We start from the raw sequence: 24,179 nt of genomic DNA, 5'->3' as shown, positions 1-24,179 counted from the left end.
AAAAATAGTCTGCAGTGTACAGTGAAACTTTGATTTTCTTAGATAAACTGAAGTTGGTAATATTTAGGATGATGTAATTTCTTACTGTGGTGTGTTTACTTGAGGTATACCCAGTAAATAGTTTGTTTTAATCTATTGGTCAACTGTGCAATATAGTTTGCAGATCAGGCTTTGGAAATAAGTTACCAGCAAAGGAAAGCACAGGTTTAGTCAGGTGTTTCCAGTTCAGGCTGAACAGGACAAAAGTTGTTCATACTTGTGTGTTGCTTTGGTGTTGATGTGGTTACATGTACATAATTAAGAGCAAAATTTATCACATGGACTTAGAGATTAAAGCATGTAAATACCTACAGTTAAGCTCTGCTATCCGTATTCCACAGGCAGGGAGGAGGATCTGAGTGTTCCATTAGTATTACACTCTCTGGATTATGTTGACTAGTTCTAATTATGCTGTTTCTAGTCTGCCAACTAGAGAAAAGGTGCAGCTCTTCTGAATACAGCAAAACCAGTAGCAAATGAGCTGTTGTCTTGTCAGTCTTTTAGATTTTGGCTTACATATCTGACAATTTTAGACAAAACAAAATCCTACCCACAGTTTTCTCTGATCCAGCTGTCACTTACAGACTGATAACATTAACCCATTCTGTCTGAAATGTTACATCTACTTGACTTTGCACTTTTGGATGTGAATTTAATCTGTTAAATATCAGGGGTGATGTCTCATACATTTAATTACTACGGAGTCCCTGCATTAAATTTACTGACTGCACTGAATTTCTGAAACACAAGGAGGACAGTGTTCTTTTTCTTATAGGTAGTGGAACAATCTTAAACCCTTTGTCTTGACTGTGGGATTAACTTACAATTTCCTTGTGGTTTTTAGCTTTACTCCTTTACACCCACAAATCCTTAGCTGTGGTACTGTAGTACTTCAGACATTTCAGGGGATAATCAGTGTGGTGTTGGTGGTGCAGTGTGAAGCACAGGTAATACTCTGCAGCGTGTAGTGCTTGGCTGACTGAAGTGATGGCTGTCATTTCTGTTCCCAGCAGCAACATGGGCATATTCTGTAGTGTGAGTGCTCAGACTGTGTAATTACTTTTTGGAAATGTTCGATTTTTTTCATGCACAGAGAAACTCTGCAGTATGAAATCTGCCATTCTCTGGGGTTTTTGCATGTATTCGATAATCCTGTGTCAGGATTCCTGAGGTTAAGAAATTCAGGCACCTAGATACAGTTTTGGGAGATGGACAAATTAATAGACATAAATAAATATATATATATGTTCATAGATGTATTTGTGTGTACCCTCATGGAAAAAATCCAGATGGAAAAAATGGCATATATGTAAAAATCAGGACATATGGTAGCTTTAAATTAAGTTTACTTTACAGTGAAGGCATTGCCTAAGGCTTAATAATGCCAGCAGGAACAATACCTCCGCTTAGGCAAGCTGTGTGTTGGGCAGAGGGCTCTGTGGAAAGGCTAGGAAGAACTCTCTGGTACCATGTATCAGATTGTTTAAATAGGAAATCAGTAGACTTTATATTCCAGGCACTGAAAATTATTTATGTATGCTTAAGTTCTTCCAACCAAAGCATAAGTTAAAAAGGAATTCTGGTTTCTGAACCTTCAGGGTTCATTTCAACCTTAATTTTCAAACTTTTCTTGGCAACCTTAAAGGCCAGAAAGGTCCTACATTTTGCTGTTTTCCTGTTGGCTTTTTTTTAAATTAAAGCTCAAATAACCCATGCAAGCTCTTAACTCCAGGGTCTGGAGCTTTATTTAAAAAGCCAAACAAAAAAAACTGGAAAATGTTTTATAAAATCTTGGTAGCCAGTAAAACTGAATTTGTTTTCTAAAACAAGTAGACAGGCAGAAAATAAGAAAGGAGCATCTTTCAAGCAGATAGGCCTCGTTAATCTAAAATGGGACAAGGAAAACTTTTGTCCCACTTCATTTTTACTTTTGGATGGCATTTGAATTGGCCTTGTGTGTTTGGCAGCTCATCTGCTGAGCCGTCTGTTTCAGATTATGAATGCTCGGAGGGCACGTTGCACCCAGGGAGACACTTCCCCTGAACACAAGAAATTGCAATTGGATTTGCAGTTTAGTGATCTGTAAATGTGAACGTGCATGTACATGTGCATGACACATCTAAATAAACTCTGTTTATTTAGGACAAAGCATTCATACAGCTGGAGAAACCCAAGGGAGATTAGAAGTGGAAAATCTTAGTCCACATTCACTGTCCTGTGCCCCTGTCAGGGCAAAACAAGAGAGAACCACAAGGTTCAGGAAATTCTCTGGACTGAAAAGTTCTTACTGGACTAAGAGCTAATATATTAACCAGCTTTACAGCCCACTTAAACCATTTCTTAGAGGGATTTAGGGGTAGAGAAGCTGCAATTTGGCTCCCTCCATTAATGAATCATCTCCGGTCCCATCACAGTGCTAGAGGTGAACAGGGTAGTGAATCAGAATGCTATAACCAACTAAGTACTTCTTGGCCAGGAAAGAGGATTTGATCCATAAACTTTAATGGTGCATTAGGTAAATTTCGTATTATTTATGGCATGCTACTAGCACTTGTCTTTTTCATATGTTATCTACTTTGAACATACTTTTTTTTTAAAGAATATACTGCTTGTTCCACCCCTCCCTTTTCCTTCCTTTCCCCAGAATGCTGACTCAATTCCTTTTACTCTTTCAGTCAGCTTGCAGTTTTAGGCATTTCCTTGTCCAGTTTTCAGGGGAACACACTTTACTTCCCTCTCATCAGCACTGTGCAGCTCTGTTGCAGCTGCTGAATCTCATGCTGGCTGGAGATAGAGGAGATTTCTTTGCAAGCAGTAGGTACTGACAGAAGACCATCTGCTCTTCATGGAATTCACTGAAACTTTGGACTTGGATAGCAGTTGTGCAGTTGTGTATGAGAAGCAAATTTGGCAGTGATGGAAGGAATGGTAAATCTAGAACCAGCCAGGAGACTGGAGGGATAAATGTAATTTTGTCACAGATTCTCCTTCTAGATAATTTTATTTATTTTTTTATAACTTTTCGCATTAGTCAACCCCTTAGACTGTTTGCATTATCAGCAAAGTTTGAGAACTCTGGAGATGAGGATCAGACTTAAGTGATATAGTTTATAATAAATTTTGAGGAGAGCATTGACCACATGTAAATATATTGTATTGTTTGGGCAGATCTTATTCAATATGCATGAAGAGACTTAGTTATGATATTAGGTTGAGTCAGGTGCTTGGAAATATTTCTTCCTGCTTGAAGTGGCACACACAGTTCATTTAATCAGATAATTGCATGTGTGCAATTAGATGTGCAACATCTAAAATTTTAGGAATTTTACTTTTTGTAATGTATTTCATCTACTCATCTGATCAAAAATAGATCTTTATATTACATTGCTCACTCAGGTATTAAGTTCTATTGCTTTTTAAATTATTAATCCCAAAAGAGCTACAGGAATTGATGAACATTATTCCATCAGTGTTACAAAATTGAGGTATCTGAAAGAAGAAAGAAGTCTAATGAAAATTTTACTTTTTTGAACCCTGTTGGTAGAATAAATGCTTTTCCCATATGAGCAATTTGTGAAGTGATTGCAAAGCCATAAGGGCAGGGGACAGAACTGCAGATATGTATGAAAGTCAAGCTGTATAATAATGGTAAAGGGGAGAGAGCCAGATTCTGTGCTGGTTTTAGAAGCTGCCAAGGACATAGGTGCTGTTTTGGGCAGGAGAACTCTTTTAGCCTAATGCCATCTGGATGCTTTCCTCTGTGCCAGTTGTTATATGGGCCAAGCCGCCTGTCCTGCCTCTACCACATTTCTTGAAGTAGGAATTAGATTAAAAATACAGTATTTTCCAGTTACCTGATTGGAAACATATCCGTGTAGTGCTTTAGAAACCCGAGGAAGCAATCCAAGCTTCTGTCAGAGACTTTATCAGAAGTTTCCTCATCCATGTCCTGAAGCAATCTTTGAGTACTTCTCTCCTTTCAAGCCTCCTGACTGTAGGATCTGCTCCAATTTGTTGTCCGATGAACATGATAAATAGAGTTAAAACACACAACAAACCTCCACAAACCCCTGCCCAAGATCTTCTGTTTCATTCTTTTAGTTAGTAACAAGATCCCTGTATTTATAAGTACAATAATATAGGTTTTCTTCACCTTGATCTCTACAAGGTGCCTGTGTGGTTTGTATTTTTGGGCTGGCAGTTGTGCCATCCAGCTAATGGATTTGTTCTGTGTAGGAGACCCATAGCTAACTTTTAGTCTGGGATTTATTCCCTGTTTAGAAGAATTGAGTTGAGTTAAATTAAGTAACTCATCTATATATTCATTTTACAGTTAATTAAGTAGCTCTGCAAATGAATTTGGAGTAATTTTTTTCTCATGCTCCTCTGTATGTATGTAATTTACCATCATTAATGCTATCACAAGGAATGGAGACAGAAATTCATGAAATTATTTTTTACAGATATTTCTGTAAGGAAAATCATTGGGGTAAACTTGATTTAAACAGGAACGAATTCTGTGTCTTCAGTAAACAGGAAGAGACTGACAATCAAGAATGTTTCAGTTCTGGATGTAGTTTGAATGCCTTTTGAATCGTGGAGGTTCTTTCAGGAAGAATACATCCTCTGTGCAAAACTCATCCAGCTTATATGGCTTCTTCCTCTGTCTTATATATAAAACCTCAATACTTATCTCCTTTGGACCTCAGTGTTCTTTGTGTCGTTTTTATACCTCAGATCTATTTGTCACATGAGCACCTTGGGGGGTTGTCCTTCTAAAGAAGGTCAAATTTGTTTGTCATTAAACTGATTTGAGAAATTAAACTGATGTGGGAATCTGAAAAATCTGGGTGGTTTGATACTTGTGCATCATCGTCAATAATTTTGGTAATCTGCTGTAGATAGCTATACATTCTTCAATTGCTTCTCAGCTTTTGTGCATTTTATTTAAATTAATATTACCAATAACAGTGGGAGTTAACAGAGTCTTTCAGATTCTGCGGTGCATTTTTAAGACCAGAAGATATTTAAATGTAGTTTTATTTGTAAACTGAGCAAGTTTGATTGAAAAACAGTTGTGAACATGATGTAGTTTTCACAGTCACAGTGATTATTACGCTGGAAGTATTTTCCATGCCTTTTTAAAGTGCTACTATTTAAGTGAGTTTTAGTAAACTCACTTAAAGAAACTTTTTTTATGCATAGTCACCAGACTTTCATAACTGTAGCTGTTCTATAGCTATATCTCTCTATAGATATATCAGCTTCACCTGCTGAACAGGTGAAGCTGATGAAATATCTTTTATTACAGATAACAGGATAGGAACATAAGGTGACACAGAGGTGAGCAAGTCCTTGTGAGCTGGTGGAGTTCAAATTCCATTAATCCCTTTTTGCATCTGACCAGACACGTGCACACCTTAAACTATTCCATTAAGGCTGAATCACTGCTGCATTACTTCAGCAACTCAATCTTAAAAAAAATCAAACAAAACCAGCTAAACAAAAAAATCAGTCATTAATTTGGTCATCTTTAAGGATATTTTGTGTTTCATTTGCATTGTGTGTTTAACCAAATGAGAACGTATGTTGAATTGTGAACTATTTACTACACTCGTGCTTTACAGCAATAAGAGAATATTCAGTCTTTGATATTTAGCAGTCATATTTATGTGTTTAAAACATTTTTCATAAAGGAAAATATTTTAGGTGCTATCTCATTGATCAAGTTACATTCTATTATTCATAGGACCAAACTGATGTAGAAGAATGAAAAAATATAATTGCACATCAATTACTCAGTAGTCCAAAAAACAAAGAGAGGTTTTAAGGCAACATTCCTTGCTCTTACATGTTGACACCAATGGGATTATATGTTTTGCACTTAAGGGAACATTTCGCCTGCTGGTGTTGTGCAATAGTTGGCCAAGTAACAGAGGAGATTCCTCTCCCTGCTGCAGAGCTGTAAATCAAAAATAATCCACATGGTGGTTTCTCATTTATGGCCATGCAGCAGGATTGTGGTTCTGAGAAGGGGAAGTGCAGCAGAAGGAGTGTCTGTGGAGATTCCTACAGACTCACACCAAGTTCCTTCTGCCTGCAGAAAGAACATTGCAATGTGGTGTTTGATAGATTTCACAAAGTGCAACCTGCAGTCTCCTTTGTATGGTTTAAGAAAATTTTTAACTACTATTGTAAAATTAAACACAAATATTGTGTTGTCTTGAATGTGTGTTTTGCTGTTAGTGCCTGAATTGTTGCTCAGCTGGAAAATTGGGTTGCAGGGAATAGTTTACTGTGATTTGGGATAGTTATTTTTTTTGTCTTATGACCAACATTATTACATCAGTGTTATTTTATTTTAGTATTTCCCAAACCATTTACATTGTTATGATTGTAATTAAGACTAGATGAATAAGAAAGAAAATTGAGAAGGTAAGAATATATAAGATAAAAATAATTAGGAGGACAGGAAAGGAAAGTCTCAGTAAGGAACACCTGCTAGTATCAAGATTTACAATAATGCTATAAAAATGGCATCATGTCATAAATAGTCATGAGTTTGTCTTACAGACAAACAATTTCATGAGAAGAAAAATTATCAAATAGTCAATAATATGCTCTTTTACCTAGTTACTTCTTGTATCTTATAATTTTGAAATTTATTAATGATCTTTATGAAGTGCAGAGTGAATTAGTTCTAGGTTAGGGGAATGTTGGGAATTCAGTATGTAGATTATATTTTTAATATTTTCTATTTGCTTAAAACATAATAATCTTATAATTGTTTCAGAAAGGCAAGCCATACATTCCCTGGATTTATAGTATAGACAACATGCCTACGGAAACAGGGAGCAGAAGAAACTGGTGGCAGGAGCCTTCCTGCCTGCTACTTTGTAAACATATTAGTTTTCAACCCTCATTTTGGTTTAATATACAGCACACACTACAATATTGATGTGTTTAATTTATAATGAAGACTGATGCTGTTTCAGCAGTGATATTGCTTGTTCTGTTTCTGTCAGAACATGTATTAAGCTGTTCAAGGAGCGGTGAAATCTCCAACTGCTACATTAGCTGGACATCATGTCTAATTAATGCCTACTGAAGATTTTTCTGGGTTTCAAATATGGTCTTGAATTAAAAATGGCACTCTGCTGTCAGTCATCCAGCTAATTACATAGAGGCCAAGCTGACCTCTTGTGTATATCAACATTTTCTCTTATTCTTTTGCAGCATGAGGTGTAGCCCCATGAAATTGGCTCATATAAATTAGGTTGACAAAATATGCTTACAGTCTTAATGAAAAGATAAATTGTGTATGTTTTAAAATGGCACAGATGGGTCTGTACTGCTGCATCTTAGATTTGCCATCTCTTCCATCAAATGTAATTGTTTTGAAGAGATTCACTCAAGCCCTACTCAGGTTATTTTCAACTATATCAGTCCAATCTCTTAATAAAAATTCAAGATTGTTTGTTCTGGTTATCACAGTTCAAAAACAATTTTCACCTTTGGGATTCTGAATATTTGCAGTATAAATGACATCATATTACATAAACAAAGAGGTACAATTATTCCATACTATGCTCTGTTTCTACCAGATGAAGAAGTTAAATTCAGATATATTAAAGTATTTCTGAACATCTGAAAACACTTTAGAGGTGAAGAAATATGCAGTTACCTTAATATCCTAGTTTGTGCTTCTTTAATACTGTTACAGTTTTGTATAAATTTGATCATACCACAACCCACTTTGAACACTTTCAGGGCAGCTAAAACTTTGAAAGTCTGCAAACCACCAAGAGCACAGCACGAGAGGAATTAGCAGATCATTCCTCTACAGTTTTCATAATGATCTCTGTACATACTCTAGTAACTAGACATGCTGCTAGAAGATACACTGCAGGACTCACACATTACAAGTTTTATGCAAAAAACCTCCCATAAATTAACAGATCTCTATGGAAGGAAGGTCAGATAGAGTCAGGCTGTATGACTGTAATGTTCTTTTGTGGCCTTAAAACCTACCAGCCTATCTGTAACCCTCTGTCTAGAAAACTTGCAGGTGTATAAAATGTAAAGAGCACGTAAAGCATATCCTGGGGTGATTTCTAGTTAAAGGCACGCCTGCAGTCGTGACTCCCTAAACCAGCTTGTGCCACTACTCCTGGAAAGTACCCTGAGATTTCTGATAAAAGGTGCCTTCAGTCCAAAGGTCATCCAAGTATGATGATCTTCCTTGTTTCTCAGGAAGAATCTCTCAATAATCCAGGTATGGGAAAATGCTGTTTGGGATCAGGATGGGCATTGCTGGGCTCTCTGAACCCTGTGCAATGTGAGACAGTCTCTGTCTACCTGTGAGCAGGTTCCCTTATACTGTGTTCTTTGACCATAGAACACAGTGGCTGTTTTTTAAGCCAGGATTTTGTGTGTTCATGCATGTGGTTCCTTTAGTTCTGGAAAACTCAAAATGGTTTAATCCTTCTGACCTTTAGATCCCTGATTCTGTATATGCAATGCTGGAGCTACTAATCTGCTTTGCCCTGGAATTCCGAAGGGCTGGTACGTCATTCCATGCTCAGGTATGCAGGAGGCAGGAGTGAGTCATTCCTCTCAACCTCCAGTGCTCATGGGCTGTAGTAACACTTTTCCTAGAACGAGCAGAACAAGTCATACTAAATGCCTGTGTGATGTTTTGGGCTTCCTGTGTGCTCATCCATAGGGTAAACAAGGCTATAAGAAAGGAAAGGATGGACACTTTTTCCAGGGAAACCAGTGGATATGATTAAAATGCTCTTAGGCGTGTTTGCTTTACTAACAAACACATTTGGTGATCATAAGAGATTTATGAAACACGGAGGTCATTGGTGTCTGACTCTAACTATGTAAGGCCTTTCTATACTGTTTTGCTGCAGCACAGGTTTCAAATTCAACTGTACCAGAACAAGTTGCTTTATCCTCTTAGAGTGTCTTACAGTGGGGATTTGTACCAAAATGGTTATGCTGCTGCTGTGCTTGCTGCACTGCAGCAAGGCCCAGCCTTCACTACCCATTTGGCTGGGGTTGATTTGTTAGCAGTCACTTGTCTGTCCAGTGTAGACATAACCTTATGCATTGTCCTTCTAAAGAAACAATAAAAATCACTGAGATCTGGTACCCATTTGTCAAAATGTCAGTGCTTAGAATCATAGAAAATCCTATTATACTTACAAATATTAGCATGCTAATACTGTTTTCCGTGTCCTTTTGGTATCAAGTGTCCTGTAATAGAGGATCTTATGACAAAAAAAATCAACATATAGCAGTTATTACAGAGCAAATTACAGATAAACACATTCCCTGCTAGAGTATTGGTGTTGAAGTGAAAGGATATAAAATGAAACTGTTACTTTAAGTTCTCACACTTCATTGACCTTTTAACTTTCTTATATTCTTAACAAGCTTTCCTGAAAACCCAGCACAGAATCCTACCACTCTTTACACAATACTCAGTGCAGAAGATATTGCAAAAGGTCAGTATTTGTGGGGTCTGTAAGGGAGAGACAGAAAAATGGGATTTCCACTGAGGAGCAAATGCAGGAGAGGTACAGTTGGAAAGTCCCCTAATTCCAGAGTTCAGGAGATCTTCTGCCCTAGCCAAGCCCTAGTGAGCTGCTCATGGCTAAACCAGAAAGGCAGTTGGAGGGCATTGTTTTGCAAGCCTACCAACAGTTTTTAGTGGCCGTAATTTTTCTCTTGGCAGAAAATAAGTATGAAGTCCAGTTTTATGACCTGATGTCAGGTGATGACATTTCAGCTCCAGCTTAGAAGCAGAGAGCTGTTTCCTTCTGGGAGCTGTCACTATAGATTTGTACAAACCTGCAGTACAATCATTTATTGTCAGGAGGCTGACAAGTGCTGTTGTAGTTGTTACAGAGATATCTGAGGCTCTGAGCTGGTTGTTTTAACTCAGGTGGTTGGAGGCATCCAGGACAATTTGTCTGTGAGATGCACAGAATGATCAAGAACAACATGACCACACTAATTCAACATTGGTTGTATGAAACTCATTATTATTTTAATTTGCAGAGGCCACAGTGGTTATCATGAGTTATTCTTGCCCTCTGACTGTGGACAGAGTGGTCATGGGTGATGACTGAAAGTCCACCTGTCTCTGAGAGGAGCCAAGTGTGCTGTAGGCACTGCCAGGGTGAAGGTACGTAACCACGTACCTGGCACTGCCTGCTAAGGTTCCTAAGCTGCAAGTGCAACTGCTGCTTCTGCTCAGGAGAGCTCCACAGCAATATGGAAAGGCTCTCTGGAGCAGTGGACTGCTGCACACTTCACAATTTGAGGGACAAAATGGTGGGTTTTGTTGTTGTGTGTATTTTCTAACCCAGAGGCTCCAGGAAGGGTCAGGCCCTCGGGAGCGCTCATTTGGCCAGAACACTCTTATTCCAGAGCCTCACTGCACCTGAGGGTCTAGTCCTGGATTGGATGGGAAACACTTGATGCAATACCCAGCAGACAGAAAGGGAACAGCAGCAAGAACACATCTGCTGAGCCAGACAGCCTACCAAAAAAATCCTCCTCATAGCAGCTCTCCACATCAAGCCTCTAACTCCAGAGCCAGGTCCCAGGTCCCTGTTTTGCATTTGCTTTCTGTTTGCAGTGAGAACACATCAGCCTGGGTGTAGCCTCTCTCCTGAGAGGCCACCGGTCCCTGCCAAGCTGTAGCCGTTCTCCTTGTCTTGGAGAGGAGACTGAGAAAACAACTGCCAGAGCAAAGGGCACACATGAGATCATGGGAGCCAACAGAAACCCTGGACCTCCAAATCCCTACCGAGAGGCCCCCTCCCAAATACTAATGGCCTCAAACACTGCCATCCCCAGGAGACACAGCTGTAGTTTTACAATCTTCCAGTTTAATTTCCAGGTATTAATTATGATGGGATAGTATTCCTATTTTAATCAAAGAAGAAAAATATCAACCTGGAATTATAAAAGCCTGTGCTGTTTTCTAGGGATTTTACTTAGGAGAGAATAAGTGTTAGGTGGAGTAGAGACGTGACAGTGGTATGTGAATGGTGTGAATATTTTTATGTCTATTCTGTTTGGTTTTTATATTCTTCCCCTCCATGTCTTCTTTCTTTTGTTGAAAAAATGACTGAGAAGCAGGTCGGTAAAGCAGTACTTTTATAAAACCTTTATTAGGGAGTAGGTGGGAAGGAGGGATTCCACATGTTTCATGACAGCTGATGAGCAGTTCAGGATGACTGCCAGCTGAGGAATGACGGGATGCAGAGGTGGGGCATGAGCATGCAACTGAGCTGAGGAGGACAAAAAAAATGCGGTGGTAGAGAATTAAGAACAGAGAAAGAAAACAAAGCATGTTGGAAAACCTTTGCAATCATCAAGTATGACTTCAGGTGATTTTCTCTTATTGTTCCCAATGTGTATTTCAAATTTAAGTTTGTGCCTAATGCATCTTGGGGTGAAGTATAAAAATAGGAACATTTTCTTTCTGCTGTCAGTGACTGATGTGTGCTGTGGTAGGGCAGAGCTCAGAGTAGGAGTGAAATATTCAGTGTGTGGGAGTGAGCAGGTACAGGAGGAGCAGGTGAATAAGTGGTGACACGGATCTCATTTTGAGCCAGTCCATACACCATAATTTCTCACAGGTTTGGAGAGCATGGTGCAGTTTGCTCCCCTCTCCAGCTTGCTCCTCATTCTCTTGCTACCTGTGTTGTCTCAGTCTCTCCTGTCATAAGGATAGCTCATCCCTTTCTTCTGGTTTCCCCCTCCAAGAAGACCCACTGTTCCCCTGAGTACAAACAGTCAGGAGATGGACATGTACAACCAAGAGTTGCCTGGGCAGCCATCTAATTTCCAGTGAGTGGAGGGAGGCAGGAGGCTGAGCCTAGGGCTGCTCCTTGCTGCTGCAGAGCCAGGAGAGGATGCATCGGGTCAGGACATCCTGCTGGGCTCACGCGCCACTTCCTCCTGGGCCCTGTGCCCAAACGTGTTGCAACCAAGCCCAGACCTGGTGAACCTCCTGTTTTGGGACTTCCCCCACCTGTGTCATGACTAGACTGGAGAACTGTAACCGTTCAACATGCTGGAAGCATCTCCAGCAGAAGCAGGGCCAACAGGGAAGGTAAGAGCAGGCCAGGAGCGGGAATGTTGGCCACCGTACCAGGCCGAGAATTCCAGCTCCAGCTTTTCGCTGCAGCCGCCTCGAGCAGGCTCCGGCTCCATCGCCCGTGGTCCGCGCCCGGTTTTGCTGGCGGCCGCGCCGCCGTGAGCCGGCGGGGGAGGCTCCGGCTCCGTCCGGCGGGCGGGCGCGGATCCGGTGCCGGGATTTGCCCGGGGCCGGCTGGGGAAGTTGCCGAAGTTGAGCGGCGAGTGGCGGGGCCGCGGCGCGTCCTTCCTGCGGCCCGGCCGGGGGGATGGAACAGCATGGCCGCGCGCCTCTCCCTGGCACAGGTACCGGGATGGGGCTGCGGCCGGGGCGGGGTGGGACCGGCGCGGGGCTGCCCGGGCGGCCCGGGCTTTGTGCGGCCGCCACCGCCCCGCAGCGCTGCCCCGCCGCTGTCAGGTGGCGGCGGGGCGGGGGTGTGTCCGTGTGTGGGAGAGGGAGGGAAGGAGGGAGAAGGCGAGCGAGGGGCGGCGGGCGGGCAGCCCCGAGCCGCGACCCGGGCGCGCCGCGGGCGGGGAACGAAGTGCCGCCCGGCCGCAGGTGCCTGTGCTCGGGAATAGGGAGACTCGGGCGGGAGCGGCCCTGGGCGGGCACAGCGCGGGGCTGCGGCGGCCGCGGTCCGTCTTTTGTCTCTGTAGGACACGGGGCGCTGGGTGGGAGCGCAGCGAGCCCGTCCCGCGAACCCCGAGCGCGGGCGGTGCTCGAGGGCGATAGCGCCCGGCTGAGGTGCCCCTGCCCGTGTCCCTGCCCGTGTCTGTGCCCGTGTCGCTGCCCCGCCCGGGGCAGCACCGCGGCCGCCGCGCTGCCCTCCCCACACACCGGCACCGGGGGCTCTCCGGGGACGTGGGCAGGTCAGCCCGGGATGAAGAGTCTCGTTCCTTGTAGTCACAGAAACACGTCTCCGAAGATGCTCCTTGGAAGTCATTTTACCGTGTTTTCGGTGTGGGGACACCGCTGTCGCGTACTGCCCGCACAGGTGTCTCACGGTGAAGAGCTTTGCAGGTGATGGCCCTAAAACTTGGAGGCTCTTGGCAGCGTTTCGTGCTCGGGTGATCTCACATCACCTCAATCTTTGTTGATTGCGTTTTTTCCCCCACGGTAATAGAATCGCTTCACGCAGGTTATTCTATACCGTTAGGTCTATGTTTTATTCCCTAGAGCTGCGATAGCTAATGAACTGCACTTTTTGACGCTTTTTAATTTCATTTAGCAGTGACATGAGAAATTTTCACTCTTACCTGACATAAACCTGAGGCAGGCCTGTTGGTGCACCCTCCTGCCTTGGGATGCTTCAATCTGAGAATCAGTTGTGACATTCACAGAAAGTAAAGCTGGTACATAAGCATGAATTGCTTAAGGACATGGAAATTGGTAGAAAGGCTGCTCAATTTGCAGTTACTTATGTAGTTGACTTTTGAGAATATTATCAACCACTTCAAGGAAAGAAAGGAGGACAGTTCAGTTTAAATGTGAGCTTCAAATATTTGGAGAAAATTGTGTCTTTAAGGGTCTAAAGGTACAGAGTTTTGAAGTATAGTAGGTTTTGTGAGAGCTTGCTTTAATATTAAAATTGCTAAGTTAGCCTTGTCTGAGTCTCTTTTTCTACAGTCTTCATGCCGAAGAAAGAAGTTTAAAACATCTGCTTACTGAAGAGGACAGAAGTTTTCCCAGAGCAGCAGCCTTCGTTCTGCTGATCTAAAGGCATGGGCTGTTCTGGCTCTTGTTTAGGGGAGAGGAGCAGAGTGTCTGCTCTGGTGTGTTCTACAGCAAGACATTATTGCTTACAGGCTGTGTAATCCTTTCATTGTAGAATTTATTTACTCTTTTGGTCACATGAAAGGGGGACTAAATACGAGTGTGATAATGTTGACAGAAGCAGAAAAATCGGCAGTATCCTTAAAACAGTTGTGACTGCAGCTTACATCAGTGGTTAAACTGAGGAAGCTATTTCTGTGTGTTGACCATTTGTGTAGGGGTTTCTTTTTTTGGTTTGTTTGGTTTTTCCCATCTTGCATTGCATAAGACTCATCTTAGAAAGTCGAGCAAGCCTAAAGATAATTTTTTTCAACATAGGTTCTAACTTGTGGAATTATCAGGGTTGTGGAAAGTCCTAACAAATGGTGAAGTGTCCTGAATCTGTTGAGATGAGCATGAGGAAGTGAAAATGCCAGCATGGGGGTGGGGAGTGCAGTGATGGCTGCACTGAGATCAGTTACTGACACCAGCAGTGAAAGTGTGCAGAGCAGTATGTTCTGCTGTACATCACGGACAGAGAGTAAGAGGAACATTAACCTGCACTCAGGCTCACAATTATGTCTGATTTTCTGTTCCCTTTCCCATGTTTGGTTTGACAGTGCTTTAGCAGGGCTGGGACGTTGGGTATTTCCAAATGAGAGGAGGGTATTTTCACATGATTTTGCAGCTGCAGTGTCTGAGTGGGCTGCACATCCTTTATTTGAATAGCAAAGCTGTAATTTCACTGATTTGAAACTTTTTGGTGCTAATTGTATTCTGTTGGCTGATTAGTAAAAACGCTTCAGGACCATGTAGCTGTAGTGAAATCTATTACACCCAGTATGCTTGAAACAGGGTTGCAAACTGAAGGGGATTTATCTCCCCCTTCTCTCTCCAGTTTATCGGTAATCTGAAGTATCTTTTATCTCCCCATTTTGCAACATCTTGTTGCCACTTGCGTGTGCTCAGGGAGTGTAATGGTCTGAGCATGACTGTGAATTTAATGGGGAACTTCTAAGGGAACTTCTGCCACGTGAATGTTTTGTTGTGGTTGCCTTTAGTTTGAAAACAAGCAATGAGAAGGACCTGTCCTATCTCACAGATTGTCATTTGTTATTGGAAAACTCAAATTAAGCTGGAAGCAATATAAAGAGTTGTATTTTTTGACTTTCCAAGAATGGTCTCTGGCCTATTTCATGTGGGGAATTTAGGGAGGAAGATGCAGAAAATGCATGTTGAGAGTGGGGAAGAGATGGTTGTTGAAAGGTGATCTAACACAGACATTCAAAAACTTTTTGTTGCTCTTGAAAATTGAACTTGTGGTTTATTCTGAAAAACTGCCCATGTGTGATTGAGGGGGAAACTCACAGTTCAGGGAAGGACTGTAAAGAAGATACAGGGAGAACAGGAAGATACCTGTTTGTGTTTGTCTTCCTGATGTCATAAAATGCATTTTGTGAGAAATATGGTAGTTGTCTTAAAGTCGTTGTGGGATGCAAGACAAAGTCATGTAATATCAATTTGTATCCTAATTAGGTGCAAGCCTCATTTTAAACTTCAGTGTTGTGTTGCAGAGTCCAGAATGCTGTGCTGTGCTGTTGAAGGGAAACATGGGAGTATTACAGCTGAGGCTGAGCTGGATGGATTCCTGTCTCATGCACACGTTGCCAGGATTAACGTCTTATTACTGGAATACACAGGATCTAAATACTTGCAGTATGAATGGTACCCTCACAGTAATGTGCGTGTTATGTACAATGTAGGGCCAAAGATTTCGAAGTCTCTGACAAACTGCTGATTTTTTTTTTTTTTTTAAGGAATCAACAAAATGATCAAATTAAGATCTTAGTTTATTCTTTTCAGTGGAGCGAGGGACCTGTCGTTCCTCTTTCTGTCCTGCACGAAAGATGAAGAAACCTGAGTGTGCATGAGTGTGCTTAAACCTGCACGTAGAGGAGGCTGACTGCTCCTGACGCAGATAGAACTTAATTTTTTCTGATTGGTATCGCATCCACCTTGTTGGAGAGTGGCTGCATCTGAAAAGGCAGTGGAGCTACTCTTTCATGTTATACAGGCTTTGTTCAGTACTGATTAGAAGATGGTGGAGATCTTCCGTAGCAATTTGAAAATTAAATGGAACCATTTCTAATTATGCAGTGACAGACATCTCTGCAGAGATAAGCCAGCAGTCCTTGTTCATGCTTCAGCTGTTCAATGGGAAGGAAAGTGCTGAATTTTGAAGTACATGGGAGTATTTAGTATAAATTTATAGTAAATATTTTCTTATTTTTACCTTTGTTATTGCTGTAGAAGATGTTCTTGGTTATATAATTGGAAGTGCTAGAAGGCTTTACCATGACATTGCAAAGGGCATTGTGAGGAAACCAACTTGCCTTGAACTTACCTGTTTTTTGACTGGCTGACTACATGGAAAACATTTATGGCCAGATTGTGTTGTTTGTCCTGGAAACTCTTAAAACGAGTCCTAGAGCTTTGCATCATGATAGAATACTGTGTTTGGGATTTTAATCAAGGTAGAATAGCTTTGGGGTCAGAAGGGAAAGTTGTTCTTGTTTTTCTCAGTGGAAAACTTTTGTTTGTCAGTTTGTTTTTAAACCTTTCTGTGGAAGGAAGGTTGTGGCTGGATGGGGTGGACAGACTGGTAATAGTATCTTATTACAGCTAAATGCAAGTGTGCCAGAGGGATGAAAACATGGAGATAGAAAGGCTTGATTGACAACAGAAGATGAAAAAGACGGGTGTCCCTGAAGGTGTTTTTTATTTCCTAGGATAGCATTCTAAAGTTCATAGGTTTGTGTCAAAGGTTGTAATTACTACAACACACGTTACCCTTATGAAGTGATCAACTTTGAAATGGAGTCATAATAATGTCTTGCTATTTTTATATGCTGTGGAATCTGACCTTTCCTCCCTCCCTCCTTTTTGCATTTACAACAACTTGAATTTACTCTGCAATTGGTTGTTACAAACCCCATAATAAGAATTTTACCGGGCAAATTCTATGGCAGCACTTGGAAAGGTGTTGAACAATATTTTTCTTATTATCTCAGAAGAATATCCTAGACTATTTTTGCATCTGTTGGTTTATTGTGGGTTGTGTTTTGAAGGAAAAACAAGTCTGTTACTAGCAAAATAGTCTGGGAAGCCTTTTTACTACTATTATTCTAGGCGGCATCACAGGAAATTCCAGTTACTGCAGTGATACTGATGTTAAAATTAATATTGGAAAAAGTAATGAAATAAATAAGAATTATTGGCTCATACTCTTAAGTACTGAGTGAAAAGATTATTTTGCACTTAATGTTTTCATTGCAGGACTTCAACACGGTGTTTCCTGTCCAGGAGTGACAGTGATCAGTTTGGCTGTAATAATGAAACATTTGGCTGAACAAAGGGTGATATTGAGCAAGAGGGATGATGCACAAGAATTGATGGTTCCAGTGTGTGCACTGGCCAGCTCTGTTCTAGTTTTCTACTCAGAGCTTTAATTTTGTGCCTAGACTTTTACATTCTAACAAACAGTACTTAGTCAAATACCTGAATGTTAGAGAGAACTACCCCTCTAGGTTGCTGTGCAAGGTGTAGCTGAGTTGGTAATTACAGCATGGAAGGTTTAGGTGAGAAAAGACAGCATGCTTTGGGGTGCTGAAGAGCAGTTGGAAGTTGTTTATTGTATTGGTGTTATGGTAGTCTGAGGGCTGTCAAAACTTGGATATATTTTGTCAGGCTATTTTTAAGGGCTGTGTAAATGCATGCTTAGTTGTTGGCTGAAATAATAAAAGTCTTTGGGTACCAGAGCAAAGTCAGAGCAAGGTTAAGCTATAAAAATGGAGGTATTGCAGTGAATACCAATGATGGTTTCCCAGCATATGTAATTTTTCTTGTCTGCCTACGGGAGAGGTATTTCCCACCCACCTCCCAATAAACAAATAAACCCTCACCAGTTGTGTGTCCCTGTTGTCAGGCTTTCAGCTCCTCCCCACGCCAAAAAGAAAACCCCAAAAAAACCAAACAAAAAAACCCTCAGAAAATCAGAAACTGAGTGTCTCTGGAGCAGTGTGCTTGCTGAATAAGCAGATATCAAGGTCTGAATGGAAGTTCTTCTGCTATTTCTAGCTATCCTGTATAGTTTGTCTTTCAGGATGTTCTGGTGATACTGCACACATTCTGTGGTTGATCAGCATTGCACTACACCTCTGGTTTCTGCCAAACTTCCTCTCATAATAATCTTTGAACACCTCTGAAGGTATAAGTACTTAGCCAAAAGAGCAACTGTATTTGCTGTTGCTGTAGGAAAATGTATGTCGTTTTATTTAACTGTTCACCATTTATACAGACTGTAGTAAAGTGGGTTTTTACAGCTGTATGATTCACAACATCTACAGTACTGTTTCTATATTTCAATTCAAACTTCTAAATTTTAAATCCCAAGAAGCTACTTTGTTGGATTTGGTTTGTACAAAGGTCTGTGAATCTGGGGTTTTAGATCATATTCCTCTTAAGAGGGAGAACTCTGTTTTTGATGATGTTTGAAGTTATGTGCTTTGGGCTTTTTTAGTGTGTATTGTGTAATTAACTTGCATTATGCTCAGTTGTTCACAACTGACTTTGTCAGGGCAACACATTGTGGTAATTCTAGGGTTATCCTCTGCATAAATGCACCCAGTCATGCAGCTGTGGTTTAGGCAGCATGCACTTCATGAAAACAGTATCTGATTTTGTGCCTGATTTTATGTTGGGGAAGAGAGGTAACCCTAACAGTTCATTTCTTGGGAATCCCCTGGGCAAGGGTATTTGGTGTAGGCCAAGATGTGTGGGTTTGCATTGTTTCAGGCCTTAGGCTTTTTTAGAGTTTCTAAGAATGATTTAAAAATAAATTCATAAAGAAAGAGACTTTTCCAAAGAAGCTGTATTATGCTTGTCCACTTAACTTTAGGTGAGCACTGAATGCCTGGTGGATGGCAGTGGAATGCAGGCAGAAGCTGTCCCTGACAAGGGTTCAATTTACAAAAACCAATGTTAAAATATTACTGTTTTTTACTGTGGGACTGTTGCTGTGGATTTAGTTGTGAATCCAGGGTTTAATTTGGATAACTGAAAATTTTATCGACTGGTTCCACATGACACTAAATTCTCCACTGATGCAGTGGAGAGCAAAATAAAATGATTGTACTCTAATATTAGAGAGCACTTCCTAGCCTGAGTCGTTTCAGGTTTCTGCTTTTGCCTGTGGGCGATGTTGCCCAAGAGTTCCTGTTTCACAGAGCCTCACCTGGTGACCCGGTGATGGTAATCTGAGCTGGGCTGGTGTCACTGCAAAACAAGAAGTCAGTCTTCTAAAAGTTACAGCGTGAAGCATTTTGTGGTAGTCCTCATCATTTTACAGAATAGATAGAATTATATAAAACCATAAAGCTTCTTTGAAGACCAATAGAAAGTGTTTTATATCTTTATTTGCCCGGGAAGAGGGGAGTTGAAATGTGTGGATCTTCAGGGTTAATTTTCTCTCTCATTTCTTTTACAGCTATCGAGTGCAAATCCCGTGTATGAGAAATTCTATCGACAGGTATGTATGTTCTGGTTGAGAGAACAAACCTCATTTTGATTTTAAAGAATTGATATTCTTTTGCTATGCACTCAGGCTGGCCAACAGTGTGTGAACAATAAAAGTTCAAGGAGCACTATTCTGCTTTAAAATATAATTTTATAGAAACTAACTTAGGCCTGAGCTATATTGGTATAAATTTAATATTGGTTGTAAGATGACTTATTTTATTTGCCAGGCAACTGCCAAGTGTTATGACACACATCACTTTATGGTTCTAACAGACTGTGAGCTCTTGGAATGGAGTGAATTCTGAAAGTGCTGTATTGATAATGTTCTTTGTTCCTTTTTCCAAGTGAAGCTGAATTTCTTGTTTGTAGTGCAGCATCATGTAAGACTTGCATCTGTCTTGGAGTATCCCCAGAGGTGCTTACAGGATATTGTAAGGAGTGAAATTTGGATAGAAGGCCACTGAATGCAAAAAGAATGCCTGTAGTTCTTGCAGCTTCACTCAACAGATACAAATATTTTGGCTTTATAATGGAAAAATAAAAATATCTAGAAATAAAATATAATATAATTTGTATTTATCACCTGTCTTTTATATTTTGGCCCAGCAATACTAAGGTGTCTTAGTTCCTATAAATACATTTAAAAAAACCCCCAGCTGTTTCACCCACTTTGTAATAGCGATATTTTTTATCATGTGTGTAATGTGCTTTATTGTACAAATATGATATAAAAAATTTCAAGGAAATGTAAACTACATGACTGTATAAAACAATTCAAAATAGGTGTTTTTTTTTTTAATCGATCTAATGAATAATCAATGAAACCTGTGAAAAAACAACCTTATAGGAAGAGGTTTTTAACTTTGTGCAACTGGTAGTGTTCCTGTCTGTTTGTCCTAAGGCAGGATATAGTGTATATGACCTCTTTATTTAGGACCTTCTCTTGGGTGTCAACATCAGAATGTAAGCTTATCTGTTGGGGAAGAGACAAGACCATGATTTCTATCCATGCTCTATTTTTGGATTGTGTTTAGAGGATTAGTCCCATTACCAAGTTCATAAAACAGCAGTTAAAGGCTACGATGCCTGAAAAGTTTGAGCTTTCCATTGTACTTTAATAAGGGTTTCTCTCCACTACAGGAGAGTAGCAGATTTGACATTGCTAAACAAGGGGAGAGAGTTTACTTTGCTCTAAGTTCAGGTGGCTCCTGGTGGCTGAAGGAGATTGTATCACCTTCACAAAGTTTTCCTTCAGTCTGATGGACAAATCCATCTCTAGGCATTGGATTAAAAGCCTTAGGAGAATCCCATATCATTATAAGATGTTCATTGTAAGGGAACAAGAAAAAGCAAGGAACTAATTGTTTTGCACATTAGGTTTCCTAGTCAATACTTCTGACTCTCACTGTCATGCACCACCTTTGCCATGTGCCTGTCTGTCTCTTCCTCCTGACTGCAGTTGTTTAACCACTGAAATGTGAGGCAAAATGTTGGATAAAGAAACTGAATTAAAGCTCAAATGTGATACTGTTTCCTAAGTCACTTAGCATCTTCCATTTGTTGGAATAGACAGCCTGGTGAAACTGGAGTGCTGTTTGTTGTCCAGCAGCCTCAGCAGTGTACAGGAATGGGGATTCCTTAAACATGATGTTACTCTTAGTGAAGTTGTGCCAATGGATTTGTTTTCCAGAGGATTAATTTTCTCACTTGCTCAGCTGAACTCTTTTCTGCGTTTATCCTGAAGAGTAGCTTCAAATCTACTGTGTCTGAAGACTTTCAGTTGTACTAAAGAACTTCTACCTTTCCTTCCTCAGATAAGGAGATGTCAACTTTCAGAACAGAAATGTTAGAAAGACGTTTCCCACTCTGTCCCATGGTGCTGGTAGAGTGGGTTTATTCTTCAGTATATACCAGAAGTACTTCAGAGCATTCCATGCAATGTGAGAATAAATTTCTCACCTGAAATAGCTCTGATGCTGAGTACACTTCCAGCTTAAAGTAATTCATCTGGCATAATGTGTTGTGCAATGTGTGCAAATCCTGGCCTTTGTACTTAGAATGAGATTGGAATCTCAGCCTTTTAACAGGGACACTTTTCTTTCAAATAATTATTTTTCTCTTCAACCTTTTCTAGACTGACTCCCAAAACAGCGTGAGGTTAAAGGATAAATTTAAATACAGGTCAGAAAGCAGTAGGAAGTTACTTAACCACATGATGCAGTGTGGCAGGAAAGCTGTGTGCCTGAGCTGCTGCTGAATTCTTGATGAATCCTGACCTGAAGTACTGCTCACTGTAACCTTGTGACCTAATGGCATCAGGTGTTTGTCTATAACTTTTAATAATTTCTGGCCCTACAAAAGACAGGGTGCAACAAGGAAGTTGTTTAATGATACAGCTTTGAAAACTAAGTTTTGTGTATCAGGGAAAAACTGCCAAGTTGGTGTATAAGTGACAAACACCAGCAGTCTTCTCAGTGCAATATTCAAACATAAGTACCCCCATCCCAACATTCAAGACTCAGTAATTTGTAAAGAAATTGAAATCAGCCCTTTAAAAAAAAATAGTTACTGAAATTTAGGTACCAAAAGCAACTATATGCTTATTGGGTTAAATCAGAAGCCTGCTTAAATCCCTTAAAGTCACCTTCCTCTGGGTTGGACATAGGGAAATAAAAAGTAAACACAGCCGATACTGTGGTGTTTTGTGACTTTCCTGAAAGAGAAGTCTTGGGCTGGAGGTTTTCTGAGTGGATGCCAAGATTACTGTGCTTACGTGCAAGGTTGACTCCACTGAAAAGGGGGATTTCATGCAGTGTCATGGCAGGTTTTTGCCTGTAAGATGAACAGCTCTCCCATACAGACTGAATTGGATATTTTAAAAATCTGAGAAGCAGCCTAACTACAAGGCTGAAGTGCTTGTAATTTTACTGCCCTTATCAGGGAATCCTCACTTACAGGAAAAAACCTCTCCTAATTAAAATCATACTACTTATGTTGAAAACAAAAGGTGTTTTCACTTTTGTATTGAATGACGCTTTTGGGATTGCTTTCTGAGTGTTTTATTCCCTTTCAGAAGTGTCTACAGACAGCTTTGATTTGCTGCAGCATTCTTTCCAAATGATAAATTCTCCAGGCTTTCACCAGCCAGTTCTAATCCCCTCTTTGGAAGCTGTTTGCTTTGAGCACCTTGTGAGTGCTGCACCTGTGAACTTGGGCAGTTGGTCTGACGTTCCAAACACAATATTGAATATAGTCTTTGTTTAAACACAAAGCTGTGAGACTGTAAATGGTGCAGTGCAGCAGCATCTTCAAGCTACCTGTGTGATGTATAAAGGGTGACAGTTTGAATTGACTGAAGATACCCTTGAGTCCCATTCTCCATACTGTGCCCTTTTTAAGCATCCTTTTGCTTTAAGCTCTCAAAGACTTGGAGCTTTTCCTCTATTTCCCTTGTCCTTACATCACCATGTAGGTGATGCAGGTTTTTCTGCTTGCTTTTTCCACTTGAAAAGTTTTTAAGTAATAGCTATGTATTTTAATGATCTCCCTGTTGATGCAGGGAGAAATGCATGCTGGTTGGTCTGCCAAAACTGTCACCAACTTCTTCATGCTGTAAAAAAGCTTCACTTTAGGGAGTATTTCCCTCTGGTGGGGTGGTAAAGGGATCCTCAGCAGAGCTTTCTTTTCCAGACTGTAACAGTAATGAATGCATAGCTGAACAATGAAATGTAATCAGACTCTGGGACATTTCTGTCCATACAAGTCAAATTTTTTGCAGGAATCAAGAAGAGAAACCTGTGATTACGAAGGGCTGATTAGGTAATTCAGGTGATGGCCTATTATGAACAACCTTCCCTGTCTGCTTGAGAAATTCTTGGGCTTTGTCCTTTAAACTTACTACTGGAGACCTTGAAATTCAGACATAAATGATGGTCAGAATCTTAGAGCAGTGAACACTTGATTGCTTGCATATGTATTGGTGTGTTTTTATCAGTTTTTAAGTGGAATTAATCTAAGGCTTCACTGTAAGATTTATGCTTGTGTTGGGATGTTGGCTTACAACTTGAGAGACCTGGGTTACCTTGGGTTACCTTCCTTGCTTCTGCCCCAAACTCAGTCATCCAGCAAAATTTTTATCTCCCTGAGTCTTAGGATAAAGTGTGTTTTTCTGGACCATTGTGAAACACGTGTGAAAGATGCTTAGGTACATATGCGTAATATATGTTAAATTTGGCAGTGTTTAAGATACCAACTTCCAAAGCCTGCCTATAAATGTTAAATCTGGAGCAGCTAGTTCAAAATGTCTTAATTGCAATGTAACATGATTTTTAATGAAAGGTAGTTTTGCTTTTGACAAAAAGCCTAAAGATTGTTCTCAAAGTGACTGTGTTAACTTGAGCATTCTTCTTTGCTAGCTTTTTGAGAGCCTGTGTAAAGACATCAATTCAAAAGCGAGTTTGTCATGTAGGGTGTTTTTCTTCCCCAGGTTGATTCTGCTAATGCTGGAAGAGTGTTAGCTTCTGATGCAGCTGTTTTCTTGAAAAAGTCTGGTTTGACAGATTTGGTACTTGGAAAGGTATTTAATGACAATGATTTAATTATCCTGTCTCTTGCGTCAATTAGTATCCTGTGTAAATTAAAATATTTA

General features: G+C 40.6%; 1 protein-coding gene across 6 annotated transcripts in view; it reads left to right on the top strand.

Annotated features, from left to right (window-relative positions):
- EPS15 (epidermal growth factor receptor pathway substrate 15) overlaps window positions 1-24,179 on the top strand; it is a 69,059-nt gene that overhangs the window by 8,020 nt on the left and 36,860 nt on the right. For 3 of the 6 annotated variants that reach the window (XM_032695796.1, XM_032695793.1, XM_032695792.1), the window contains 2 exons: window positions 19,500-19,541; window positions 24,018-24,107. In XM_032695796.1, coding sequence (XP_032551687.1) covers window positions 19,500-19,541; window positions 24,018-24,107 — 132 coding nt within the window. Of the gene's footprint in view, window positions 1-10,773; window positions 10,958-12,121; window positions 12,179-12,372; window positions 12,508-19,499; window positions 19,542-24,017; window positions 24,108-24,179 lie in introns of those variants that run through there. The other 3 variants (XM_032695797.1, XM_032695794.1, XM_032695795.1) reach the window with 3 other exon arrangements.

Source organism: Chiroxiphia lanceolata, chromosome 9 (assembly GCF_009829145.1).
Source record: "Chiroxiphia lanceolata isolate bChiLan1 chromosome 9, bChiLan1.pri, whole genome shotgun sequence".
NCBI lineage: Eukaryota > Metazoa > Chordata > Aves > Passeriformes > Pipridae > Chiroxiphia > Chiroxiphia lanceolata.
Note: the sequence above shows the minus strand (reverse complement) of the source record. Positions and strands in the feature narration are given on the sequence as shown.